The following is a 26,969-nucleotide window of genomic DNA, read 5'->3' on the forward strand; positions in this document are numbered from 1 at the left end:
ACAGTGGAGAAGTGTATGACAAGGCACAGCTCGGTGATGTGTTGACACGCAGCGACGGAGACGTTGTCGCTGTCTGAACAGGGTCAGAGGAAGCAAAGCCGTCCTGAAAGCCATGCAGCGGAAGTCATCCAGAAGATAACAGCTTCTAGGATTTCTAGCTGAAAGCCACATATTGTCTCCAGGAGATGCAGCCAGGAAGGCTTCATGTCCAAACTGTTCATGTGCTGCCAGTGTGAATCACATGTTGTAGAGGAAAAATATCTACCAGCTGCTGGTTGGGTCAGCTCAGTTCTCCTGTCGGTGGTGGGAATCTATCCAGGAGTTCATTCAGCAGGACTTTACATCGTTAACATCTCTGAACACATCAGTGAGCTCCTGGTGGGAAAAGCAAGTGGCAGTGAACTGGAGGAACTTTATCTTGTAACGGGAGCAGGACTTCACCGCACAGATGTTGCATGTTGGAAATGTGTCTTCTGGGTTAGTTTGCATCATTCTTGGTACTTTTAAAGGCTCAAGCACAAATTAGTGATCATATGAAGCAAACTGGTTTATAAACACTCCCCACTGTGTGAGTTTACAGTTAGCAGCAGTTCTCTGGACCAGAATGTCTGGTTCTGGACAGACTAGTTTGAGACGATAGAAAGGCAACAGGAGGTCCAATAAGAACTGGTTCCCACCAGGATCTGCAGAACGTCATTTCTGAAAACACACCAGGTCCAGCCTGGAACCAGCAGAAGACCACAGCGGGTTCCCTCCTGTCAGCAAGAACAGGAAACTGAGGCTACAATTCACACAGACTCACCAGAACTGGACAATAGAAGATGGTGAAACGTTGCTGGTCTGATGAGTCTCCAGTTCAGCTCCACATCCACATGGTAGGATCAGAATCTGCTGGAAACATCATGACACACGGAGAGCTGCTTTGGGACGAAGTGGAATGGGAGATTCTATCCATCCATCTTCTGCTGCTTATCCGGGGTCGGGTCGCGGGGGCAGCAGCCTAAGCAGGGAAGCCCAGACTTCCCTCTCCCCAGCCACATTTGCCAACTCTGCGGGGGGGATCCCGAGGCGTTCCCAGGCCAGCCGAGAGATATAATCCCTCCAGCGTATCCTGGGTCTTCCCCGGGGTCTCCTCCCAGAGGGACGTGCCTGGAACACCTCACCAGGGAGGTCCAGGAGGCATCCTGACCAGATGCCCGAGCCACCTCAACTGGTTCCTCTCGATGCGGAGGAGCAGCGGCTCTACTCTGATCTCCTCCTGGATGACCGAGCTCCTCACCCTATCTCTAAGGGAGAGCCCGGCCACCCTGCGGAGGAAACTCATTTCAGCCGCCTGTATACGAGATCTTGTTCTTTCGGTCACGACCCACAGCTCATGACCATAGGTGAGGGTAGGAACGTAGATCGACTGGTAAATCGAGAGCTTCGCCTTCTGGCTCAGCTCCTTCTTCACCACGACAGACCGGCGCAGAGTCCGCATTACTGCAGACGCTGCACCGATCCGACTGTCGATATTTAAACTCTTCCACTTGAGGCAGGACCTGACTCCCGACCCGGAGAGGGCAATCCACCCTATTCCGGCTGAGGACCATGGTCTCAGATGTGGAGGAATGGAAGATTCCCCCACAATTCTTCTTCTTCTTCTTCATGTTTTTGGTGGTCGGTAGAAACCAATAAGTGCTTTGCTGCCAACAGGCGGTCAGATTGTGGAAATGGCTCAACCTGGATCTCCTCACCAGCCAGCATGAAACTGAAGTCTTGAGTTGAGCCAAACGTCTCAGGAAGTTCTTAGGAAGCCGCTTCAGTGCCACCTGGTGAACAGATCTCACCAGCAGTGGAGCTATAGAATATTTATAACCCATCACTTGCATGGTGGAGGCGTGCTACAAAACCCCCATCTGCCCTTTCACACCCCCAGAGCTGCTACATGTTAACGGCAGGCGGCGAGCACCCATGACCCACATCGATGATGAGGAATTAGGCCATCAGAGCAGATGTTGACGGCTGGCTGAAACCTCACACCAGCAGCACAAATCTCCCCGTTGCTCTCTGACTGTAACACATCCTCAGAGCGCCGTGACGCGCCGCACACATCCTGACCTACAGCTGGCAGAAGAAGTAAACACTGAAGCAGACCAACCAGAGATCACGGACTCGTTCCAGCTGTCCTGGTCGCTCATGTACTGGTCCAGACGCCAGTTCTCCTTGTTCTCGTCAGACCCCTTCTTGCTCTCTGAGCCCCCAGATGGCGGCTCCCTTTCTGCGCTGGAGTTGCGGGACAGACGGCCGTCCAGTCGGCGTTTCGGGGAAGAGAGAGCTTCCTTTGTCTGGAAACTGGGATCAGAAGTCACAGGAGGAGTCAGTCAGACACGAACATAAAGAATTCATTCAACAAAAAAACTCCACGAGGAAAACTCTAAAAACAAAAGGAAACGTTAGAAATGCTGCGAACATAAAAGACGGTTGTTGGAAGGTCTTTTTAAATCCTAACAACAAAGTACACAAATGACTTTCCATACTACTTCTGATTGTCCTGAATTTCCTCTGCAGTGACAGCTTGAAGTATTTTTTAGGTCGACGAGGCATTTTATTGTCTCTGATGGGAACGTCTCACGTCCTCGTTGGGACACTCCAGAGGGAAAATTCTTGGATAATTTATGTCTCTGTTGTTTTGTACGTGGGATTAAATGTTTCGGGAAAAACTGTAAATTGTAATATGCAAATATGGTGTTCATCAGCAATATAAATACATATAAATACACATATATATTAATTCATCATCCTAACCACTTAGTCCAATTCAGAGTCACAGGGAAGCTGTGAAAAAACCTACTGTTGGTTTACAGAATCCAGAAGAGACCAGAATGATCCAGATCCAAGGACTCGGGTCAACTAGTCCAGACTCAAGAACAGACCAGAGGCTAGACCAGACACCGCTGGACGTGTTGGACATGGATGGCATTCAACTTTTAAATGTGAAGAAGAAGACGGAGGTCTTCGGACCCGGTGGCTCCGGTGTGACGGCCCCTACGGAGCCCGCCGCGGAGGTCTTCGGACCCGGTGGCTCCGGTGTGACGGCCCCTACAGAGCCCGCCGCGGAGGTCATCGGACCCGCTGGCTCCGGTGTGACGGCCCCTACGGAGCCCCCCGCGGAGGTCATCGGACCCGGTGGCTCCGGTGTGACGGCCCCTACGGAGGTCATCGGACCCGGTGGCTCCGGTGTGACGGCCCCTACGGAGCCCCCCGCGGAGGTCATCGGACCCGGTGGCTCCGGTGTGACGGCCCCTACGGAGCCCCCCGCGGAGGTCATCGGACCCGGTGGCTCCGGTGTGACGGCCCCTACAGAGCCCGCCGCGGAGGTCATCGGACCCGCTGGCTCCGGTGTGACGGCCCCTACAGAGCCCGCCGCGGAGGTCATCGGACCCGCTGGCTCCGGTGTGACGGCCCCTACAGAGCCCGCCGCGGAGGTCATCGGACCCGCTGGCTCCGGTGTGACGGCCCCTACAGAGCCCGCCGCGGAGGTCATCGGACCCGGTGGCTTTATAACAAACTGTTCTGAATTTTCTTTCCTTTTGCTGCACACGAGGAACCCCCCCCCCTTTCCCTCTGTTTCTGTCCCGTTTTCTGAGAGAAGCTGAGAGAAGCTGACCTGTCCTGTCTGTGTTTGGTGGCCAGCGCGCGGTGAAGCTCCTCGATGATGCAGCTGGGGGGCAGCTGTTGGTGGACTGCAGCCAGGTGGGGGGACCCGGTGGGCGTGGAGATCCTGGCTCTCAGCAGGGAGCCGTGAGGGTCTTTGGGGAGTGTGAAGTTCCTGGGTAAGGTGGCTGGGGACTTTTTAACGGGCACCACGGGAGTGCCTGTCGAGAAGAGAAGAGTTCTCTTTCCGTTTGGTGACATTTCTGGTGGGCGGGACAAGCGGAGAAACTCACCATCCAGGCTGCCCAGTCTGGTGAGCAGTTTGACAGGAAGGTTCGGTGGAGGGGGGGTGCTGGCTCGTCTCTGAGGCTTGGCAGCCACCGCCTCCCGTTTGCCCTCGATGGCCTCCACCTTCCCCGTCTGCTCTTTACTGGGAGTGGTCAGCGAGGGGCTTTCTTCTTCTCCAGCGTTACTCTGACCCGGGTCCCCCGCTGTCTGCTGATCGCCGGTCACGTCTTGTTTGGAAAGAAACATGAATGAAGTTTAATGAATGTGTTGCTGTTTCTGAGGTCTTTGTGTCCATCTAGTGGACAATCAGAGTAATGCTGCTCTAAATCTTATAAAAGCTAAGTGTTCACCAGCTTCTTGCTACCTGCATGTAGCTGAAAGCAGGAGTCCTGTTTTAATGTTCAGATATGTCAAAGCTCTCATTTAATCTCTTCTTCATGAGGCCTGTTTTTCCTGCCTCCTGAAAGGACTTACAGTCTAATCTTCACACCTACATGGGCCGTATGAATCATCCTGGTCTCAGGAGGAACCTGAGACATGTGAGATTACTGAACAAGTATGTTGAAGTGAATGTTTGGTCTGAATCTCTGTGGGACTGAAACTCTGCCAGCAGCAGCCACAATCACACATCATGTCCTACATTTGCTGTTTTTATTCCTGATCTAAAACTCGGCCAGTGTTTCTCCTGTCACTCTGCAGTGAAGGTCCTGCTGGTTTCCATGGAGATGGAGTTCCTGCTGCTTTCCATGGAGATGGAGTTCCTGCTGGTTTCCATGGAGATGAAGGTACTGCTGGTTTCCATGGAGATGAAGGTCCTGCTGGTTTCCATGGAGATGAAGGTACTGCTGGTTTCCATGGAGATGAAGGTCCTGTTGGTTTCCATGGAGATGAAGGGGGTTTATAGTGAAATACTCTCTTGTTCTATCATCAACTATCTTGGTCTTCAGGTCTTCCTGGACCCTCACGGTGTTTCTAGGGTGAATGTGGGGTCCGTCCCTGGATTCTCCTGACTGACCAGAGTTGTCCATCATCATCATCAGCTGATAGCTTCCTGAGACGTTTTCCTGCTCACACACCTGTTTACTGCTCATATGTTTTGGAGATGTGACATTCCTTACTGGGCTGCTGTTAACAGCAGTCCATAATAAACCATTTACACATTCTCCCTTCCTTCCAGGTGAAGTGACTCAGAAACACACATCTGCAGTACTCTCACGTGTCCCAGCTTTCCCTAGAGACCAGATCCTACATACAGCCCATGTTGTTGGGAAACATCCTTCCTTTACTTCAGGCAGGAGCAGTCGGGCTGACGAAGAGGAGTTTAACCAACTTCACGTGCTGTGAAGACATGACAGACTGCAACTTGGCTCCTTGCTGGATAGAAACATTGGTTCCTGCAGCTTTTAAAGCCTCTTTATCTCTTGCTGATGTGGACTCTACCTGTTGAAGTCTCTTGGTCACTCCCGAGCTCTTCGTTGGTGCTGGCCAGAGGCGCCACAGGCTCCTCATCTCTCTCCTCTCCATCAGAGACGGTTGGGGTGTCTGGATCGCCGCCGTGACCCCCGCAGGCCAGGCCGGACTCTGCATGCAGCCCACAGAGAAGACGGCAGCCAGTCAGTTAGCAGTTGGGCATCATGTGGCAGAACAAGTCAGCTGTGATGAGCCTGGAGCTACGTGCACGCACGCTGTGCACTAATTTCTGATCCTGCACCTGTTTCCGTTTCCTCAGGGCTCCGCCTGGCGAGGTCATCTCTCTTCTGCCGTACAGCTGCCTTTTTCTCCACTGCTGAACAACACAAACATTGATGAAACCGGTGTGTGGGAAATGAAACAGCCCCCCCATCTTTCTCTCCCCAGGGCGATTCCTGCACCGCCGGCTGTCTGCACCCCCAACAGATGCACGACTCTCACCACACTCACTTCCTGAAGGCTTCAGCTTCTCGTTTTTCTTTTTCCTCCACTTCCAGGGCTTGAAGATGCGTCCCAGGCTGGCCAGCTTGCTGTTGCGGCGGACGGGAGGCGTACGGACCCCTGAGACCAGGCAGCCAGAATGCAGCGCCCTCTGCTGATCCATCACATCTGCAACACAAGACATGCACATCAAAACGGCCACACGGACCTGCTAACAGGCTTCTATGTCTACAGTCTCTGCTGACACAATCAGCTGAAAGCACGGCTGCCATGTGAGAGCAGCAAATATGGGTCATTGGCTGCAAACGCCTTATTGATTCCAGTCTCATTTCTGAGGAGAGGACAGAGAACTGCTTTGTTGTACGACTCACATGGTTTCAGGGCAACAAGACCTCCTCAGCCCTGAAACCGCCACACAAAGGGACACTTTTAAAACGCCTCGAAAGCCGGGCAGGAATAAATACAACCAGCCTTGCAGCACTCTGACTGTGCTGATCTGGGCTGTGTGGTGAAGAAAGTCGGGACAGAACCACACGGAGGCCCTGCTGTGCCGACCTGCTGCTGGAGCGAGGACGTTCTCCAGCTTTCACGTCTTCAGCCAACTTTATTTTCTCCGTTTTTGTCCATAAATAAACCTGCAGCACGCATTTTCCTCCAGAACTTCCAGGTAGTTCATAAAGTTTTCTGAAAGTTCACTAAAAGTCAACATCTTGATGTTTTACTTCTTTTCACTGAACTAAGAAAGAAAATGTCTGAGTTGTTATGGTTTCATTATCATGTATCATTATTTAAAGGTTATGATGCTGAGATTTTACTGGTCCAGATGTGGCTCCTGAACGAAAAGGACTCCAATGGTCTAAACCAGGCAACTCCGGTCCTGCAGGTGTTCAGAGTTTCCCTGCTGCAACACACCTGATTCAAATCAATGGCTAATCAGCAGAGTAGTGCAGAGTTCTCCATGAGCCTGCTGATCAGGTCTGATGTGTGCCAGGTGTGTTGCAGCAGGGAAACTCTGAACACCTGCAGACCGGAGTTGGCTTCCCCTGCTCTAAACAAACCACAAGACTTCAGGAGCATTTCCCTTTGGACAGACCAGACCGGAGTGGACGTGTTTGGTCAGAATGCGCCTCCGACCACCCGTCCTGCCCAGTGGCGCGGCGACGACAGCGTCAACTCGGCTGAAGTCGTCTCCAACAGCAAGACAATGATCCCAAACCCAGCGGACATGATCGGCTCCTTGATCAAAGCTGAACCTGACATGCTGTGACCTTCAGACAGCTGTGCAGAAACAAACGCTGAGCAACAGGAGCGACTGGACTTCCTCCACAGTGAGCGGACAGACTTGTGTGGTAAAGAGGGTTCCGCAAGCTGATGAGGCAGAGCGGACTTATGGTGGTTCAAACATGGTTAAATAAATACCAAATTAAATGGTTTTAAGTGATTATTTTAAGAGCTGGTTTGGAGCAGGTGATCTCTGTGCCGCTTCCTGATACATAAAAGCACAGAAATAAAAAGTTCACTTCTTTTACACACGACCGTAACCGTCTAAAGCTGAAAACAGCTTTTAAAGTTCCGCCTAAAAACTCTTCATTCATGTCCTGTAAACAGACAAAAAGTCATCTAACCTCTTCTTTTACATCTAGCAGCGGCTAATCGCACAAACAAGCTTTATTGTGGCGTCAGGAAGCACAAACTGATGGCTGCTCCTCTTAGCAAGTCTGCTGACATGACGTTAAGCCTGCAGGAGAAGCTACAGACGAGGCCTTGCAATGACAGGCGGCCTGAGAAGCTGCTGCAGAGACAGAGAGCAGTTCTGAGGAGCAGGGACAGAAATAAGCACTCCTACAGAGTCTGGCCTGGTCAACAAGCTGGCAGCTCAGGGAGCTTGCATCTAAGCCGTGGGATGCTTCCATCAGCGTCTTCAGCGTCTATATCCACAACATCTGATCATTTATGCCCTGAAAATAAAAATATTAGACTCACTTATTACTGCTGGCCCCTGTGGGAAGGAAAAAACTGAATTTACTGCCAGTTTTTCCACAGATGAGGCAGGAATCAGGCTGGGAGCAGAGTCACCACACAGAGACATGAAAACCGGTTTGAAGCACGGCACTGCAGGCCTGGCTTTCCCCCGTCACCACGTCAGTTCTTCTTTTCCTCCTCTACGTGCTTTTTTCTGACTGGTGGAAAGAAAATGTCACAAATTTTAGGTACTGATTTAATCAGACTTGTCTGCTTCTACATCTAAATCTAATTCACATGAAGTTTGTGTTTAGCAGAGCGCAGCGTGGTTTCAGCGCCGTTATGCAGCGCTTTCAAACCTCACGTTGGCTTTATAATGCACTGAAGCCATTTTCCCAAAATGAGCTTTTTCCTTATATTCTGGGTAAAAGTCTCCACTCCAGCAGAGCCTCCACACACCAGACTTCCCAGTAAAGCCATGTTTTTTCTAAAGTTTCACGTGAAGGGGTTCCTTCTCTCTCATTTACAACCTGATTATAGAAGATTTCATTCTAAAAACATGGTGAGATTTTTGTTTATTGGGACAAATTCTCCCTGTTTAACCTTCAACTCTATTACACCACAAAAAATGCAAAAAGACATTGGAACTTTTCATTTTTATCCAACAAATGTTTGTAAATGAAAAGACAATGTTTTACCTAATTTGCAACACAAGAATTAAAATTACCACAAGGTTGATGCATTAATTAAGGACACAGGAGATTTGAGTAAGATATTTGCAGCTGGTTATCTGTTAATCCCTAAAACTTCAAGATCTCCGGCAACCACAACAGTTATCGTCTGTCTCAGGAACGCCAGCGTGTCACTCTGATGTCCGACCCTCCAGCTGGTCTACGGAGGTTTTCCAGCGTTTCTATCCGTCCAGGAGGTTTACAATCCAGACACAACATGTAGTGTTTATTCAGAGACTCTAGATGGTAAATCCACCATTATTTATCACATCTTCATCACCATCACTACCATGTTGCTAAGAGACCTCTATTTTCACCTGGACATGATGATGAAGACACTTCCTGTCAGACTTTCCACCAATCAGAGAGCTTAAACTGACGGTAACGTCCAATCAGGAGCAGCCAAAGATCAACAAGTGATGAGAAAAGCAGGAAAATAATGATCCTCTATGGCTGGAATAAAGCCAGGAAGACGTTTGGGATGCAGCTGAGGTGGAGGTGCTGCAGTGAGGACAGCAGGTAGATGGTCGTGTGGAAACATGGAAACAGTGTATGTGTGTGTGTGTGTGTGTGTGTGTGTGTGTGTGTTTCAGACGTGAGAGAATGATGTGCAGATGAGAAAAGGCTTGGTCACTGCTGACCTGTGTGTTGTTTACATAAAATTTTTCTTTTTCTGGTTGCTCTTTATGCTGCTTTATCTGTTCATACATTCATTTTATATTATTTTAGCCTCAGAATCTGACAGCGGAGGCTGAAACATCACGTCTGTATGAAAGCATAATGTAGACGCAGGTAGATGCAGGTAGACAACAGTAGACAAGGGTAGACACAGGTAGACACAGGTAGACATGGAAACACAGGTAGGCACAGGTAGACACAGGTAAATACGGTAGACACTAGTAGACAAGGGTAGACAATGGTAGACACAGGTAGACATGGAAACACAGGTAGGCACAGGTAGACAGGTAAATACGGTAGACACTAGTAGACAACAGTAGACAAGGGTAGACACAGGTAGACACAGGAAGACATGGAAACACAGGTAGGCACAGGTAGACACAGGTAAATACGGTAGACACTAGTAGACAAGGGTAGACAATGGTAGACACAGGTAGACACAGGTAGACATGGAAACACAGGTAGACACAGGTAAATATGGTAGACACTAGTAGACAAGGGTAGACACAGGTAGGCACAGGTAGACACAGGTAGACGCAGGTAAATACGGTAGACGCAGGTAAATACGGTAGACACAGGTAGACATGGTAGACGCAGGTAGACACAGGGATGCAGGTAGACACAGGTAGACATGGTAGATGCAGGTAGATACAGGGATGCAGGTAGACACAGGTAGATGCAGGTAGACACAGGTAGACATGGTAGATGCAGGTAGACATGGTAGACGCGGGTAGATACGGGTAGACACAGGTAGACATGATAGATGCAGGTAGACGCAGGTAGACATGGTAGATGCAGGTAGATACAGGTAGACACAGGTAGACATGGTAGATGCAGGTAGATACAGGTAGACACAGGTAGACATGGTAGATGCAGGTAGACATGGTAGACGCAGGTAGATACGGGTAGACACAGGTAGACATGATAGATGCAGGTAGACGCAGGTAGACATGGTAGATGCAGGTAGATACAGGTAGACACAGGTAGACATGACAGATGCAGGTAGACGCAGGTAGACATGGTAGACGCAGGTAGATACGGGTAGACACAGGTAGACATGATAGATGCAGGTAGACGCAGGTAGACATGGTAGATGCAGGTAGACACAGGTAGACATGGTAGATGCAGGTAGACACAGGTAGATGCAGGTAGACACAGGTATATATGGTAGAGCCAGGTAGACGCAGGTAGACATGGTAGAGGCAGGTAGATGCAGGTAGACACAGGTAGATGCAGGTAGACACAGGTATATATGGTAGAGCCAGGTAGACGCAGGTAGACATGGTAGAGGCAGGTAGATACGGGTAGACACAGGTAGACATGATAGATGCAGGTAGACGCAGGTAGACATGATGGATGCAGGTAGACGCAGGTAGACATGGTAGACGCAGGTAGATACGGGTAGACACAGGTAGACATGATAGATGCAGGTAGACGGAGGTAGACATGGTAGATGCAGGTAGACACAGGTAGACATGGTAGATGCACGTAGATACGGGTAGACACAGGTAGATGCAGGTAGACACAGGTAGATATGGTAGAGCCAGGTAGACGCAGGTAGACATGGTAGAGGCAGGTAGATACGGGTAGACACAGGTAGACATGATAGATGCAGGTAGACGCAGGTAGACGCAGGTAGACATGGTAGACGCAGGTAGATACGGGTAGACACAGGTAGATGCAGGTAGATACGGGTAGACACAGGTAGATGCAGGTAGACATAGGTAGACATGGTAGATGCAGGTAGACACAGGTAGACATGGTAGATGCAGGTAGACACAGGTAGATGCAGGTAGATGCAAGTAGACACAGGTAGATATGGTAGAGCCAGGTAGACGCAGGTAGACACAGGTAGACATGGTAGATGCAGGTAGATACGGGTAGACACAGGTAGATGCAGGTAGACACAGGTAGACATGGTAGATGCAGGTAGACACAGGTAGACATGGTAGATGTAGGTAGACACAGGTAGATGCAGGTAGACACAGGTAGATATGGTAGAGCCAGGTAGACGCAGGTAGACATGGTAGAGGCAGGTAGATACGGGTAGACACAGGTAGACATGATAGATGCAGGTAGACGCAGGTAGACGCAGGTAGACATGGTAGACGCAGGTAGATACGGGTAGACACAGGTAGACATGATAGATGCAGGTAGACGCAGGTAGACATGGTAGACGCAGGTAGATACGGGTAGACACAGGTAGACATGATAGATGCAGGTAGACGCAGGTAGACATGGTAGATGCAGGTAGACACAGGTAGACATGGTAGATGCAGGTAGATACGGGTAGACACAGGTAGATGCAGGTAGATGCAGGTAGACACAGGTAGACATGGTAGATGCAGGTAGACATGGTAGACAGAGGTAGACATGGTAGATGCAGGTAGACATGGTAGATGTATGTAGACACAGGTAGACATGGTAGATGCAGGTAGACACAGGTAGACGCAGGTAGATGCAGGTAGATGCAGGTAGACATGGTAGATGCAGGTAGACACAGGTAGACATGGTAGATGCAGGTAGACACAGGTAGATGCAGGTAGACACAGGTAGATATGGTAGATGCAGGTAGATACAGGTAGACACAGGTAGACATGGTAGCTGCAGGTAGACATGGTAGACGCAGGTAGATACGGGTAGACACAGGTAGACATGATAGATGCAGGTAGACGCAGGTAGACATGGTAGATGCATGTAGACACAGGTAGACATGGTAGATGCAGGTAGACACAGGTAGATGTAGGTAGATGCAGGTAGACACAGGTAGACATGGTAGATGCAGGTAGACACAGGTAGACATGGTAGATGCAGGTAGACACAGGTAGATGCAGGTAGATGCAGGTAGACACAGGTAGATATGGTAGATGCAGGTAGATACAGGTAGACACAGGTAGACATGGTAGATGCAGGTAGACATGGTAGACGCAGGTAGATACGGGTAGACACAGGTAGAAATGATAGATGCAGGTAGACGCAGGTAGACATGGTAGATGCAGGTAGATACAGGTAGACACAGGTAGACATGATAGATGCAGGTAGACGCAGGTAGACATGGTAGACGCAGGTAGATACGGGTAGACACAGGTAGACATGATAGATGCAGGTAGACGCAGGTAGACATGGTAGATGCAGGTAGACACAGGTAGACATGGTAGATGCACGTAGATACGGGTAGACACAGGTAGATGCAGGTAGACACAGGTAGATATGGTAGAGCCAGGTAGACGCAGGTAGACATGGTAGAGGCAGGTAGATACGGGTAGACACAGGTAGACATGATAGATGCAGGTAGACGCAGGTAGACATGGTAGATGCACGTAGATACGGGTAGACACAGGTAGATGCAGGTAGACACAGGTAGATATGGTAGAGCCAGGTAGACGCAGGTAGACATGGTAGAGGCAGGTAGATACGGGTAGACACAGGTAGACATGATAGATGCAGGTAGACGCAGGTAGACATGATGGATGCAGGTAGACATGATGGATGCAGGTAGACACAGGTAGACACGGTAGACGCAGGTAGATACGGGTAGACACAGGTAGACATGATAGATGCAGGTGGACGCAGGTAGACATGGTAGATGCAGGTAGACACAGGTAGACATGGTAGATGCACGTAGATACGGGTAGACACAGGTAGACATGGTAGATGCACGTAGATACGGGTAGACACAGGTAGACATGATAGATGCAGGTAGACGCAGGTAGACGCAGGTAGACATGGTAGACGCAGGTAGATATGGGTAGACACAGGTAGATGCAGGTAGATACGGGTGGATACGGGTAGACACAGGTAGATGCAGGTAGATACGGGTAGACACAGGTAGATGCAGGTAGACACAGGTAGACATGGTAGATGCAGGTAGACACAGGTAGACATGGTAGATGCAGGTAGACACAGGTAGATGCAGGTAGATGCAGGTAGACACAGGTAGATATGGTAGAGCCAGGTAGACGCAGGTAGCCATGGTAGATGCAGGTAGACACAGGTAGACATGGTAGATGCAGGTAGATACGGGTAGACACAGGTAGATGCAGGTAGACACAGGTAGACATGGTAGATGCAGGTAGACACAGGTAGATGCAGGTAGACACAGGTAGACATGGTAGATGCAGGTAGACACAGGTAGATGCAGGTAGATGCAGGTAGACACAGGTAGATATGGTAGAGCCAGGTAGACGCAGGTAGACATGGTAGAGGCAGGTAGATACGGGTAGACACAGGTAGACATGATAGATGCAGGTAGACGCAGGTAGACATGGTAGACGCAGGTAGATACGGGTAGACACAGGTAGACATGATAGATGCAGGTAGACGCAGGTAGACATGGTAGACGCAGGTAGATACGGGTAGACACAGGTAGACATGATAGATGCAGGTAGACGCAGGTAGACATGGTAGATGCAGGTAGACACAGGTAGACATGGTAGATGCAGGTAGATACGGGTAGACACAGGTAGATGCAGGTAGATGCAGGTAGACACAGGTAGACATGGTAGATGCAGGTAGACATGGTAGACAGAGGTAGACGCAGGTAAATACGGTAGACACAGGTAGACATGGTAGATGCAGGTAGATGCGGGTAGACACAGGTAGATGCAGGTAGATGCAGGTAGACACAGGTAGACATGGTAGATGCAGGTAGATACAGGTAGACACAGGTAGATGCAGGTAGACACAGGTAGACATGGTAGATGCATGTAGACACAGGTAGACATGGTAGATGCAGGTAGACACAGGTAGATGCAGGTAGATGCAGGTAGATGCAGGTAGACACAGGTAGACATGGTAGATGCAGGTAGACGCAGGTAGATGCAGGTAGATGCAGGTAGACACAGGTAGATATGGTAGATGCGGGTAGACACAGGTAGACATGATAGATGCAGGTAGACACAGGTAGATGCAGGTAGACACAGGTAGATATGGTAGAGCCAGGTAGACGCAGGTAGACATGGTAGAGGCAGGTAGACGCAGGTAGACATGGTAGACAAAGGTAGATACAGGTAGACGCAGGTAGACACGGTAACACAGGTAGACACAGGTAGACACAGGTCAACACGGTAGACGTAGTTGGACACAGAGACACAGGTATACACAGGTAGACACAGGTAGATACAGATAAACGCAGGTAGACACAGGTAGACAGAGGTAAACAAGGAGACACGCGTAGACAAGGAGACACAGGTAGACAAGGAGATGCAGGTAGACGCAGGTAAAGATGTCTGCAACAACTCGACATTATCATTTTTCCATCAGGGCAATAGTTCTAGAAAAGCCCAAAAGCCTTTGATTAGAAAAGACAGCAGGAGAATCTTCTGCTGCTTCAGCAGCCACAAGCATGTCCATGCACACATGCGTCGCCGAATCGTTTAGCTAAATCATACGCTGATGCACATGCGTGTAGTGTTCGCCCTCACCCACAGCTGCTTGACCACTAATCAATGTGAGAAGCAGGTCAGTTGTCCAAACTGTGAGCGGCTGCCTGATGGATGCGAGGAGAAATCCAGGTCAAGCCTGTAGTAACAGTAACAAGCACGCCCAGGGTCAGACTGCAGTTGCTATGGTTACCACACTGGATGCTGCAAGGGGGGAAACGGTCCCCTCAGAGACAGAGAATCACCACAGCATGAGAAATATGGAGTTGCTGGGTGGATGGGAAGGACTGTTGCCACACAGAGAGACAGAGCTACAGCCAATCACGTCTCGCCGCCTCATGATGCATAATGCAAGTCAGAGAGAAGCTTGTTTCAAATCTACAAGTGATGGTAAAATATTTATTCATCTAGAAGAACATGTTGAAGTGTCAGCAAAATGAGTGTGTTTGTTCTCCTCTGCTAATGTGGGGGGAATGGCTTCTGAATAGAAGATAAACAGCAAATGTCTGCTTCAGCAGATACTGAAGCCAAACAGTGGAAATGTCACAACACACTCTTCACACACAGCAGCTTCCTTGTCATGAGTTCACAGCTCATGATGGAAGACAGCACCTTCAGAAGACACACTTCCAAGCATATCACAGAAAAATAAAAACACTTTAGATGGACAATTAGGAAATGAAACTTCGCAAAAACAACATTATTCAGACGCAGGTGCTGTAGTTGTGTATAAATATGGTAACTAAGGACTGAAACGTTGTTTCCTCTTTGGCCTCTGTCCTTGCTGATAAACAAGCAGCTGTTAATGAAAGCTCCCTGTCTGGTTAACACTCACGCGCAGCTTCTCGGGTCTCCTCCAGCTCTGGATATTCACATCATGTGGAGCCGACGGGATCACGGCGACGGGCCGGGGACAGATCATCCACAGCTGCGCCGTCTTTTCCAAAGAAATATGCGATTTTCACACAACTAGGAACGAATAATGTCCAAATTCCTCAGTGTGAAGGTGTCGCCCGCGACGGGGACGCAGTGGAAGCTCTGCAACTCGCTGGTGTTATTTAGCATCATGTGGACCCCGCCCCCCTGGACGGGAGGAGGAGGGAGATGAAACTGGCACACACTCAGACTCAGCTGCTAAACTAGTAGTAGTACAGTGCAGCTGTTTACTTACTGTTTACTGTCTACAGATGGACAACAGCCTCTATGTTATGGATTCATTCATCAAAAACCTGATATTTAGAATCTGTTTTTATTTGAGCTTTATTTTTCATTACAGATCATCCACCACCGTCTACCTGGTCCAGTTTTACCTTCCTGTTAATGCAAATATCTAAACATGCGGCAGCAAGTCCAAGCATTTAGTAGACATGGTCAAACTGAGCATCATGATGAGGATTTAAGTGACACTGAGTATTGGCTTCTGTGTGAATCCTCCATCCTGCTCTGCCAGCTTCTCTTCTCGTTTTCCAAACACTGTTGTTTCCACTCGCCCACTTGAAGTTACTGGGGTCCTCCATAAACACAACCTGAAACCCTGCAACATGAGGGGCATCCACTTTTTATAGCTCCATCTTGTCAACAAGCACATTATGGGATAAAGTTTATTGAACGTTAAGGAGTAAATTCTCTGAGAAATGTTTCCAACGCATCTTTGATTCAGCATCGCCCAGAGGACTCCAAATTTCACACCTTCCTTTGGTTTCCGTGTGCTTTCACACTGCTATTTACTCAAGTGAGTCGAACCACCTTAATTTTCCACAAAACAACCACTGAGCAAGGTGAAAGAAGAAGAAAATCTGGCTCATCAATTGCCGAAGACCAAAAACAGTTCACTCCCGACCCGGCCGGTCCCGACCACAGGTGTAACGCACTTGCTGTTGAACAGCAATAGTTTCATGTAGCGCACTTAACATTAGCTGTAGCTGACAACGCCCTATGCTGACTATGTCCACGAGACCCCACTCCCAGTACACATCACCACGGCAACCAAATAAAATAAATCATCCTCCAGTGATCATTACCCTAAAACAATATTTAGGTCTCCTACAATATTGTCACTTCAGCTTGGACAGGTTGTACTGGAATAATTTTTGTTGTGCTGGAAGCTGGATCATGACAAAAAATGTTTCTGAATCTGAATAATATTTCTAAAAGCCATATGTTCAGTCAGAAGCTAACTATTAATTATTCAGTCGACATCACGCAGTGTGTAAACAAAGCCTTTGCTCCAGATCGATCTTCTTCAGGGTCACTCAGACATTAACTGCAGGAAGGGCTGAATTACATCAGACATGATGATTTGTCCTCAGGGACAGAAGCGGTAAGCAAAGAATATAAACAACTACTCAGCAAACCAAAATCTCATTCAATATTTACAAGGCTTCATTTATATGGCCAAGAATGGAGAGACACATGCCGAAAGGTTGTGTACACACACTGAAACCATTTAATAATAATAATAATGAAAGAAAATGTGACTGCAGGCGGGTCAACCTGAAGAGGAAGGACTCTAAAGTTATGTAGTGCTCACATGCTGTAAGAAGCTATGAAGTATTCAACAAAGGCCGTTGCCTTTCCTCATTCACATGAACTAAACGGACCATTTTGGGAGGAAACGCTCCTGTATGTAGCAAGAAAACTCAGCAGGTATAATCACTCTGAAATGACAACTTAACCACTGAATGAACTTGGTATTGTGTGTGAGCACAATGACAATGATGACTGGGTCTCTTAGAGTCCATGTCTGGTAAATTTGGAGATTTGCTTGAGAAGAAGTTATATATGTTAGCCGCTAGTCGCTTTTTCCACACCAATAGGCCAAGAGCTATTTTACTGAAATGAGGAGCTGGTCTGTTAAACAGGTACTCATCAGCTTCTGCTCTGAATTTTAAGAGAAGGTCTGGGATTGAGTCTTTAAGGTGAGCAAAAAAAAAAAAACAACTCTAAAGGCCCATTTATGGCCTCCATATGAACGTAAACAGGTACATTTGTTTTGGAAATACTTTTATGCATCCTTTACATTGTCATGCCTGTTAGCCAATACATCCACAAAAAGGCAGTGGAGAGTTCAGACTGACCTCCGACTTCCGATGTCGGTTTCAGACAAAAACAAAGATGGCGTCAGTCAATGGGTCATAATGACCCACATACTCAGCAAGAGACATAAAAGAAGAAAACTAACCAAATTATGCATGTAAAAAATGTAAAGGGAAGACAAAAGGCTCTGTCCTCAACAAAGAGCTTAAATGGGCCTTTGGGGGCATTCATGCCAGATAAACCAGGTGACTTGGTTCAATTAGGCTGGAAATCTGAAAAATTTCACACCTTCCTTTGGTTTGGTTTACTTTCACGCTGCACTTTACTCAAGATGACCACACCGCCTGGACAACAACACAACATGCAGCTACAAAAACTTCTCACTGGGCTGGGGGGGTTGATATTTCTGAAACAACAGCTAACAGGAAGAAGAAAATCCAGCTCATTGATTGGCCGTGACCAAAAACGGCTTGTTCAACTCATTCAGTGTTGGGATACAGTGGATCAAACAGCACGATGCAAATGCACCCTCAGACAGCGTGTTTTCATATCAAACCAAGCACTTTCAACACTACGTTGACCACTGCTATTAATGCTGAAGCAAGCAGAACACTACAGTTGGAAAGTACAAGGATGATATTACAAGTGGCATTTCACATCGTCGTTTGGATGTAAGAAGATTACAATAAATGTTGAATTACATAGAAAAGAAAGGAACAAAAACAGCAATGTGAAGGGGATTCAAAGACAAGCATCATGCTTGTTTATCGACTTGCTCCCCCTGTCATAAACGCATGGTAAGCAATCTGTATTACTTGCTTATAACTCAGCGCTATAAAGTGACATTTTCTATCACTTTTTACGACTAACTGAGCTGGTGTTTCACTTTGCACCACAGCAAGACAAGAAACTGATGCTAGAATGCTGAAAATGGATGTTTGTGTAAGATGAGGTGGGAATGAAAATATGTTTATGCCATTGGTTAGGTAGCGAATGCAATCCAAAAAAGGAATAAATTTGTGTAATTGTGTTTTATCGGAACTTATGGATGGATGTGTAGCCTCGAGAGGAACCAGTTGAGGTGGCTCGGGCATCTGGTCAGGATGCCTCCTGGACCTCCCTGGTGAGGTGTTCCAGGCACGTCCCTCTGGGAGGAGACCCCGGGGAAGACCCAGGACACGCTGGAGGGATTATATCTCTCGGCTGGCCTGGGAACGCCTCGGGATCCCCCCCGCAGAGTTGGCAAATGTGGCTGGGGAGAGGGAAGGCTGGGCTTCCCTGCTTAGGCTGCTGCCCCCGCGACCCGACCCCGGATAAGCGGCAGATGATGGATGGATGGATTGATGGATGGATGGATGGATGGATGGATGGATGGATGGTGTAGCCTAAACATTTTTCACCAGCTTTCACAGCTATGTAGAGTATGGAGAGTATGATCATCGTTGCTTGCTTGACATGTTTGCATGAGTAGTGCTGGTACTGTACGCTACACATATAAGTATAAATGATGAGTGGTAGGTTTGTTGTGTTTTTTGTGGTGGAGGGGGGATGTAAGTGTTCACAAGGGAGATGACACAAGATGGAGAAACATGCCCTCCATCAGCAGTATAACTGCTCAAATGTGCAGTTATGCAGTGTCCGTTTTTGGAGCAAACTGCTCCAAAGCACTTTGCAATTGATTGCAAGTCTCAAACCACAAAGCGGTCCTGCTGCAGCGATGGGAGAGCTTCTGTGCTTCAGAGATTAGCCACAAAGTGAATCATGTAAAAAAACTGGAACAAATAATCTTATAATTACTCTAAAGAGAGCAGATATTTCATCTATGATGCTGCTGTGCAAAAAGGCAACCTGGAGCAAATCATATTTCTGCCAAAATCTTCCTAGAAGTCACACAATGTAAGTTTCCCTTTAGTTCAGGATATTCACTGTGGAAACTTTATCAGGTCGAGGAAGGAAAATTAATCAAATATGAATGGATGGATTAACTATGCAAGTAAAAATCAGGCATTTTCCGCAGCAAGATGTGTTTGACTGCTTGGTTGAAAAGCTACATTTCTAAAGCTCCACTGGCTGCTGCTGCATCCCTTCAGTCCTGTTGGCCTTTCAATGTGCTGAATCATTCATCAGGTAGGTTCAGGCTGCTGATGCAGTGCCACAGTGACAGATGAAGGACTCTGGCATCGGGGAGGATACTTCCTCCACTCTGAGGTGTGTGTGAGCTGCAAGCTTTATGATGTCTGGGATTCCTTGGAAGGGGATGCTTCCACGAGGAGGCCAGGAGTTTCATGTTGAACTGAATGCTGCCTTCGCTTAACAGGGTCGTTTTTTGAAGTTGGACGATTGGTCCAGATTGGCAGTTTTTTCTCTGCCTAACAGTCAGAGCCAAACCTTTTCAGTTCATAGTTTTTTTTAATCATCCCTCACTAACAAGGTCTGAGTCCATCACTGCACCCAGACTTCTGGTCTAGGTTGGTGGTTTTTAGGTCTGAGTCCATCACTGCACCCAGACTTCTGGTCTAGGTTGGTGGATTTTAGGTCTGAGTCCATCACTACACCCAGACTACAGATCTGGTTGGTGGATTTTAGGTCTGAGTCCATCACTACACCCAGACTACAGATCTGGTTGGTGGATTTTAGGTCTGAGTCCATCACAACACACAGATTTCTGGCCTGGATAGTGGTTTTTAGGTCTGAGTCCATCACTACACCCAGATTTCTAGTCTGGTTGCTGGTTTTTAAGGTCTGAGTCCATCACTACACCCAGATTTCTGGTCTGGTTAGTGGTTTTTAGGTCTGAGTCCATTATTACACCCAGACTTCTGGTCTGGTTAGTGGTTTTTAAGGTCTGAGTCCATCCCTACGCCCAGATTTCTGGCCTGGTTAGTGGTTTTTAAGATCTGAGTCCATCCCTAAACCCAGACTACTGCCTTAGGTTGATAGTTTTTAAGGTCTGAGTCCATCCCTACACTCAGATTTCTGGTCTGGTTAGTGGTTTTTAGGTCTGAGTCCATTATTACACCCAGACTTCTGGTCTGGTTAGTGGTTTTTAAGGTCTGAGTCCATCCCTACACTCAGATTTCTGGTCTGGTTAGTGGTTTTTAAGGTCTGAGTCCATCCCTACACCAAGATTTCTGGTCTGGTTAGTGGTTTTTAAGGTCTGAGTCCATCCCTACACTCAGATTTCTGGTCTGGTTAGTGGTTTTTAAGGTCTGAGTCCATCCCTACACCAAGATTTCTGGTCTGGTTAGTGGTTTTTAAGGTCTGAGTCCATCCCTACACTCAGATTTCTGGTCTGGTTAGTGGTTTTTAAGGTCTGAGTCCATCCCTACACTCAGATTTCTGGTCTGGTTAGTGGTTTTTAAGGTCTGAGTCCATCCCTACACTCAGATTTCTGGTCTGGTTAGTGGTTTTTAAGGTCTGAGTCCATCCCTACACTCAGATTTCTGGTCTGGTTAGTGGTTTTTAGGTCTGAGTCCATTATTACACCCAGACTTCTGGTCTGGTTAGTGGTTTTTAAGGTCTGAGTCCATCCCTACACTCAGATTTCTGGTCTGGTTAGTGGTTTTTAAGGTCTGAGTCCATCCCTACACCAAGATTTCTGGTCTGGTTAGTGGTTTTTAAGGTCTGAGTCCATCCCTACACTCAGATTTCTGGTCTGGTTAGTGGTTTTTAAGGTCTGAGTCCATCCCTACACCAAGATTTCTGGTCTGGTTAGTGGTTTTTAAGGTCTGAGTCCATCCCTACACTCAGATTTCTGGTCTGGTTAGTGGTTTTTAAGGTCTGAGTCCATCCCTACACTCAGATTTCTGGTCTGGTTAGTGGTTTTTAAGGTCTGAGTCCATCCCTACACTCAGATTTCTGGTCTGGTTAGTGGTTTTTAAGGTCTGAGTCCATCCCTACACCCAGATTTCTGGTCTGGTTGGTGGGTTTCAGGTCTGAGCACAACACTACACTCAGACTTCTGTTTTAGGTGTATAGAATGAATTGCTTCTAGCTAAAGAAAGTTTAGGCACATCCAGCCTCGTTTACCAAGATCCTGTACAGGGCCTGGGTCTCCTGGTGACATTGTAATATAATCTGTGTGTACTCTGCATAGTACATGGTACCCTGCCAGCGGGAACATGTACATGTTAAGTAAAAGAGGACCCAGGATGGAACCTTGTGAAACTCTACATAAGTCTTGTTTGCTCAGATGTAAAGTTACCTTTTGACACAGGGTACTTCCTTTTTTCTAGGTATATTTTGAACAAATTAAGCGCAGTACCAGGGAAGCCCATCCAGTTTGACTAATACATTGTGGTAATTTCTAACAAATGCAGCACTGAGGTCCAGTACACTCAGACTGACATTTTCCATTGTCTGCAAACGTACACCATTATAATCACGTCAGTCAGAGCAGTGTCAGTGCTGTGGTGCTGTCTAAAACCTGCCTGGGAAGCAAAAGAAAGAGGGACAACTTTAACATGTTGGACCCCATACACATGGACCCTCACTGGCTCCCCTTCCTATTTAAATGTATTAAGGTTCAAAAGTGCGACATGAATACCAACTGATAGTCCTGCTTATTTTAATCTAAATACAGGTGTTTCAGGCTCTGCAAATATACATACATATATAAAACATATATTGTTATAATATACTCTCTCTATGAAAGCATGAAATGCATATAAAATTTAAAGTCCCTACTTTAAAACAGAGGTTCAGCTGTTGAACACAGACTTGGGCATGGGATGAAGACTCGGACATGTCTTCATCCCATTCTGAAACTATGTTGTTGTGTTGAATGCATGGACACAAGGCATCGGTCTTGATGCCTGGGATGAATGCTAGAACACCGGCTTGGACAGAGATCCCAGAAGGTTCCTTTGTGGGACATGTGGTGGTCATGTAGCTGTGTTTTGGCAGCAGAGTCAGCACCATAAATCAAGGCAGATATGGGTCGAACAAACCTGTAAATGTGCGCTGTATTAGGGCCAAACATAAGTCAGTTTATTCTCAATATATTTAGCAATTCAACTGTTTGTGTTTGGAAAAGCATCTGGAGGGACAGATTTTAATTGTGGCCTCATGATCCAGGTAAAGAACTGACCTGGTAAAAAAAAGTCAACGTAAATAACGTGTTGTTACAGGGTTAGTCTGAGTCTCACTTGAACAGCAGTGACTGCAGGCTTATTTTGAACATGTTTTAAGTTCTAATTTTAGAGGGAGGTACGTGTTGAAGGACAGCCTTCAGATTCAGCCAACTGCTTTTTGCATCTGCTGCATTCCTCCCTCCTCCACCTCCTCCTCCCCTCCGTGCTTCTACATGGCCGGGACGTTCACCTCCATCTCTCTGAGCTTATAATTACATCTTCCACTGGGAGTATTTCTTTGTGTGGTAAAGCCATCACCAGGCTGTTTCTCTTCACCGTTGCGTTGGGCTGCAGTGAAGGTTTTGTGAAAACAAACAGCTGAAAAAAAGTCTGCTCGGACTCGGATTTTCCTCCTGTCTTCCCAGAGACTTCCTATCATCCCGTCCTGCAGATGCGTTTCCTCCAGCCCACCACGCCATATCCCCTTGTTGTGAGACGACATTAGAAGGATCATCTGGCGCTCTGGTGTGTTCTCATGTGCAACATATTGCTTTTACTCGGCTTTGAAAGGAATTAGGTCAGCACATGAAACATTCATAAAAGATACATTATGTGTAAATGGCTGACAGCTTAAGTCAAGTAGCTCCCCCCAACATGCAGTTGCTGGGTAGATGTGAGCTTCTGCGACACACTAAGCTGGATTTCTGTCTTGAAGTAAAGCGTATTATCAGAAAAACACATTGACTGTACTTCAAGTATATCAAATCTCTAAAGGGCAAAACCCAAATTTGTGCACGTGCAGAACACATATTTTAATGCATCAAGGCTCTTTTGCAGCAGTTTTGCCCAGGCAGTGTTCACGTTATACTGACCAGGAGCAAAATGAAGCCTAAAAGTGCAGGGAGGGAAAACACTGAGCTGGCGGCTGACGACACACGAGCGCGGCTTCCCTGACTGGTTTTACTGGGACTGTTCTGTAGTGTGATGATGTTGTTTTTGTTGATGTCTCAGATTGTTGTTGGGGGAGGGGAGGCATAGGGTGTACAGCCTGTGTGTTGAGGGGGGAGGGGGTGGTACAGTTTCTCTATTTCTGCATGTTCTGCAGTTTATTCATGTCTCTTTGGCACAAATGCCATCCATATAGACAAATTTTTTAGAAAACACATTTTTCCATCATCACAGGTCATTCTCAGATCTTGCTGATGGTTAAATCAGCCTCAGTCTATTTCAGAGAAAAGATGTAAAAATAGCAACAAATTTGAGTAAAGTTTCAGTTTTAAACTCTATATCAGAAATAATAGTTTCATCCAGTGCCTCATTGGCTTCTTTATTGTGTCCATCTGTTCAACTGCTTCTCAACATCTGATCAAGCAATCACATGGCAGCAACTCCACACATCCAGTCATGTAGACATGAAGAAGACGACTTGCTGAAGCTCAAACTGAGCATCAGATGATGGATAAAGGAGACTTCAGTGATTTTGGACGTGCCATGTTGTTGGTTCGAGTATTTAGTGGGATTTTCACACAAAACCATCTCCAGGGTTTCCAGAGAAGGTGTGAAGAAGAGAAAAGCAGCAGTAGTCTGGACCAGAATGACAAAAAGGCAGCAGGAAGTCCAGTCAGCTCTGGTTCCTCTGGGCAAGCACCGCAGGGTATTGCAGGGACTTTCCAGAGAAGATGACAGCTGATGATAGAAACTAATGGCATTGGGAGCAAAATAGCAGTGACTCAGAAATGGTTACATATTGATCTGCATACAGTAAAGAACAGCTGGAGGTCATGAAGGAAATGCAAAATGGATCTTACTGCTCAGACTGAGAAAAGATCTGTACAAAGCAAGATGGGAAAATGGACAATAAGAAACAGAACTTGATCTGAGAGATTTGCTCTCCAGAGTAAAATTTCTTCTTTTCTCACATTGGCCAAGCCATGATTTCATCCCTTTTATATAGTCATTTCAATGTTTTTATGTGTTTTTCTTCTTTTTTTTTCATGTACTATTCTGTACTTTCATGCGCTGTTCTTATGTTCCTGTTAAAAGTCTAATAAAATTTCAGTTAGAAAAAAAGAGAAATGCTCTGTTTCCAGGCAAGATCTGCAGAACATCGTCTCTGAACACGTCCAGCCTGGAAGCAGATGGTCTCCAGCAGCAGAAGACCACAGCGGGTTCCCTCCTGTCAGTAAGAACAGGAAACTGAGGCTACAATTCACACAGACTCACCAGAACTGGACAATAGAAGATGGAGAAACGTTGCTGGTCTGATGAGTCTCCAGTTCAGCTCCACATCCACACGGTAGGATCAACAACATGGTTTAACCTCCACAGCCTACCTGAGTCCTGCTGCTGACCATGTCCATCCCTTTCTGAGCACAGTGTAGCATCTTCTGATGGAAACTTCCAGCAGGATGATGCACCATGTCACAAAGCTCACATCATCTCCACCATGACGATGAGTTCACTGTCCTCCAACGGCTCCACAGTCACCAGATCTACATCCAGCAGAGCAGCTTTGTGGTGGAATGGAAGATTCTCATCATGATGAGGTGGAACGGGAGATTCTCATGGTGATGAGGTGGAACGGGAGATTCTCATGGTGATGAGGTGGAACGGGAGATTCTCATGGTGATGAGGTGGAACGGGAGATTCTCATGGTGATGAGGTGGAACGGGAGATTCTCATCATGATGAGGTGGAACGGGAGATTCTCATGGTGATGAGGTGGAACGGGAGATTCTCATGGTGATGAGGTGGAACGGGAGGTTCTCATGGTGATGAGGTGGAACGGGAGATTCTCATGGTGATGAGGTGGAACGGGAGATTCTCATGGTGATGAGGTGGAACGGGAGATTCTCATGGTGATGAGGTAGAACGGGAGATTCTCATCATGATGAGGTGGAACGGGAGATTCTCATGGTGATGAGGTGGAACGGGAGATTCTCATGGTGATGAGGTGGAATGGGAGATTCTCATGGTGATGAGGTGGAACGGGAGATTCTCATGGTGATGTGGTGGAACTGGAGATTCTCATGGTGATGAGGTGGAACGGGAGATTCTCATGGTGATGAGGTGGAACGGGAGGTTCTCATGGTGATGTGGTGGAACGGGAGATTCTCATGGTGATGAGGTGGAACGGGAGATTCTCATGGTGATGAGGTGGAACGGGAGGTTCTCATGGTGATGAGGTGGAACGGGAGATTCTCATGGTGATGAGGTGGAACGGGAGATTCTCATGGTGATGAGGTGGAACGGGAGGTTCTCATGGTGATGTGGTGGAACGGGAGATTCTCATGGTGATGAGGTGGAACGAGAGTCTCATCATGATGAGGTGGAACGGGAGATTCTCATGGTGATGAGGTGGAACAGGAGATTCTCATGGTGATTAGGTGGAACGGGAGGTTCTCATGGTGATGAGGTGGAACGGGAGGTTCTCATGGTGATGAGGTGGAACGGGAGATTCTCATGGTGATGAGGTGGAACGGGAGATTCTCATGGTGATGAGGTGGAACGGGAGATTCTCATGGTGATGAGGTGGAACGGGAGTCTCATCATGATGAGGTGGAACGGGAGATTCTCATGGTGATGAGGTGGAACGGGAGGTTCTCATGGTGATGTGGTGGAACGGGAGATTCTCATGGTGATGAGGTGGAACGGGAGATTCTCATGGTGATGAGGTGGAACGGGAGATTCTCATGGTGATGAGGTGGAACGGGAGATTCTCATCATGATGTGGTGGAACGGGAGATTCTCATGGTGATGAGGTGGAACGGGAGATTCTCATGGTGATGTGGTGGAACGGGAGATTCTCATGGTGATGAGGTGGAACGGGAGATTCTCATGGTGATGAGGTGGAACGGAAGATTCTCATGGTGATGAGGTGGAACGGGAGATTCTCATGGTGATGAGGTGGAACGGGAGATTCTCATGGTGATGAGGTGGAACGGGAGATTCTCATGGTGATGAGGTGGAACGGGAGATTCTCATGGTGATGAGGTGGAACGGGAGATTCTCATGGTGATGAGGTGGAACGGGAGATTCTCATGGTGATGAGGTGGAACGGGAGATTCTCATGGTGATGAGGTAACGGGAGATTCTCATGGTGATGAGGTGGAACGGGAGATTCTCATGGGGATGAGGTGGAACGGGAGATTCTCATGGTGATGAGGTGGAACGGGAGATTCTCATCATGATGAGGTGGAACGGGAGATTCTCATGGGGATGAGGTGGAACGGGAGATTCTCATGGTGATGAGGTGGAACGGGAGATTCTCATGGT

At 47.5% G+C, this 26,969-nt stretch overlaps 1 protein-coding gene across 1 annotated transcript in view; it reads right to left on the minus strand.

Moving 5' to 3' along the window:
- Positions 1–26,969, minus strand: part of phactr3b (phosphatase and actin regulator 3b) — a gene marked incomplete at its 5' end in the record, with an annotated part of 80,161 nt that overhangs the window by 32,420 nt on the left and 20,772 nt on the right. The window contains 6 exons of the mRNA XM_079242838.1: positions 2,141–2,334; positions 3,650–3,857; positions 3,930–4,151; positions 5,365–5,505; positions 5,636–5,707; positions 5,845–6,003. Coding sequence (XP_079098964.1) covers positions 2,141–2,334; positions 3,650–3,857; positions 3,930–4,151; positions 5,365–5,505; positions 5,636–5,707; positions 5,845–6,003 — 996 coding nt within the window. The remainder of the gene's footprint in view (positions 1–2,140; positions 2,335–3,649; positions 3,858–3,929; positions 4,152–5,364; positions 5,506–5,635; positions 5,708–5,844; positions 6,004–26,969) is intronic.

This window comes from Telmatherina bonti, assembly GCF_933228915.1.
Source record: "Telmatherina bonti genome assembly, chromosome: 6".
NCBI classification, from domain to species: Eukaryota; Metazoa; Chordata; class Actinopteri; order Atheriniformes; family Telmatherinidae; genus Telmatherina; species Telmatherina bonti.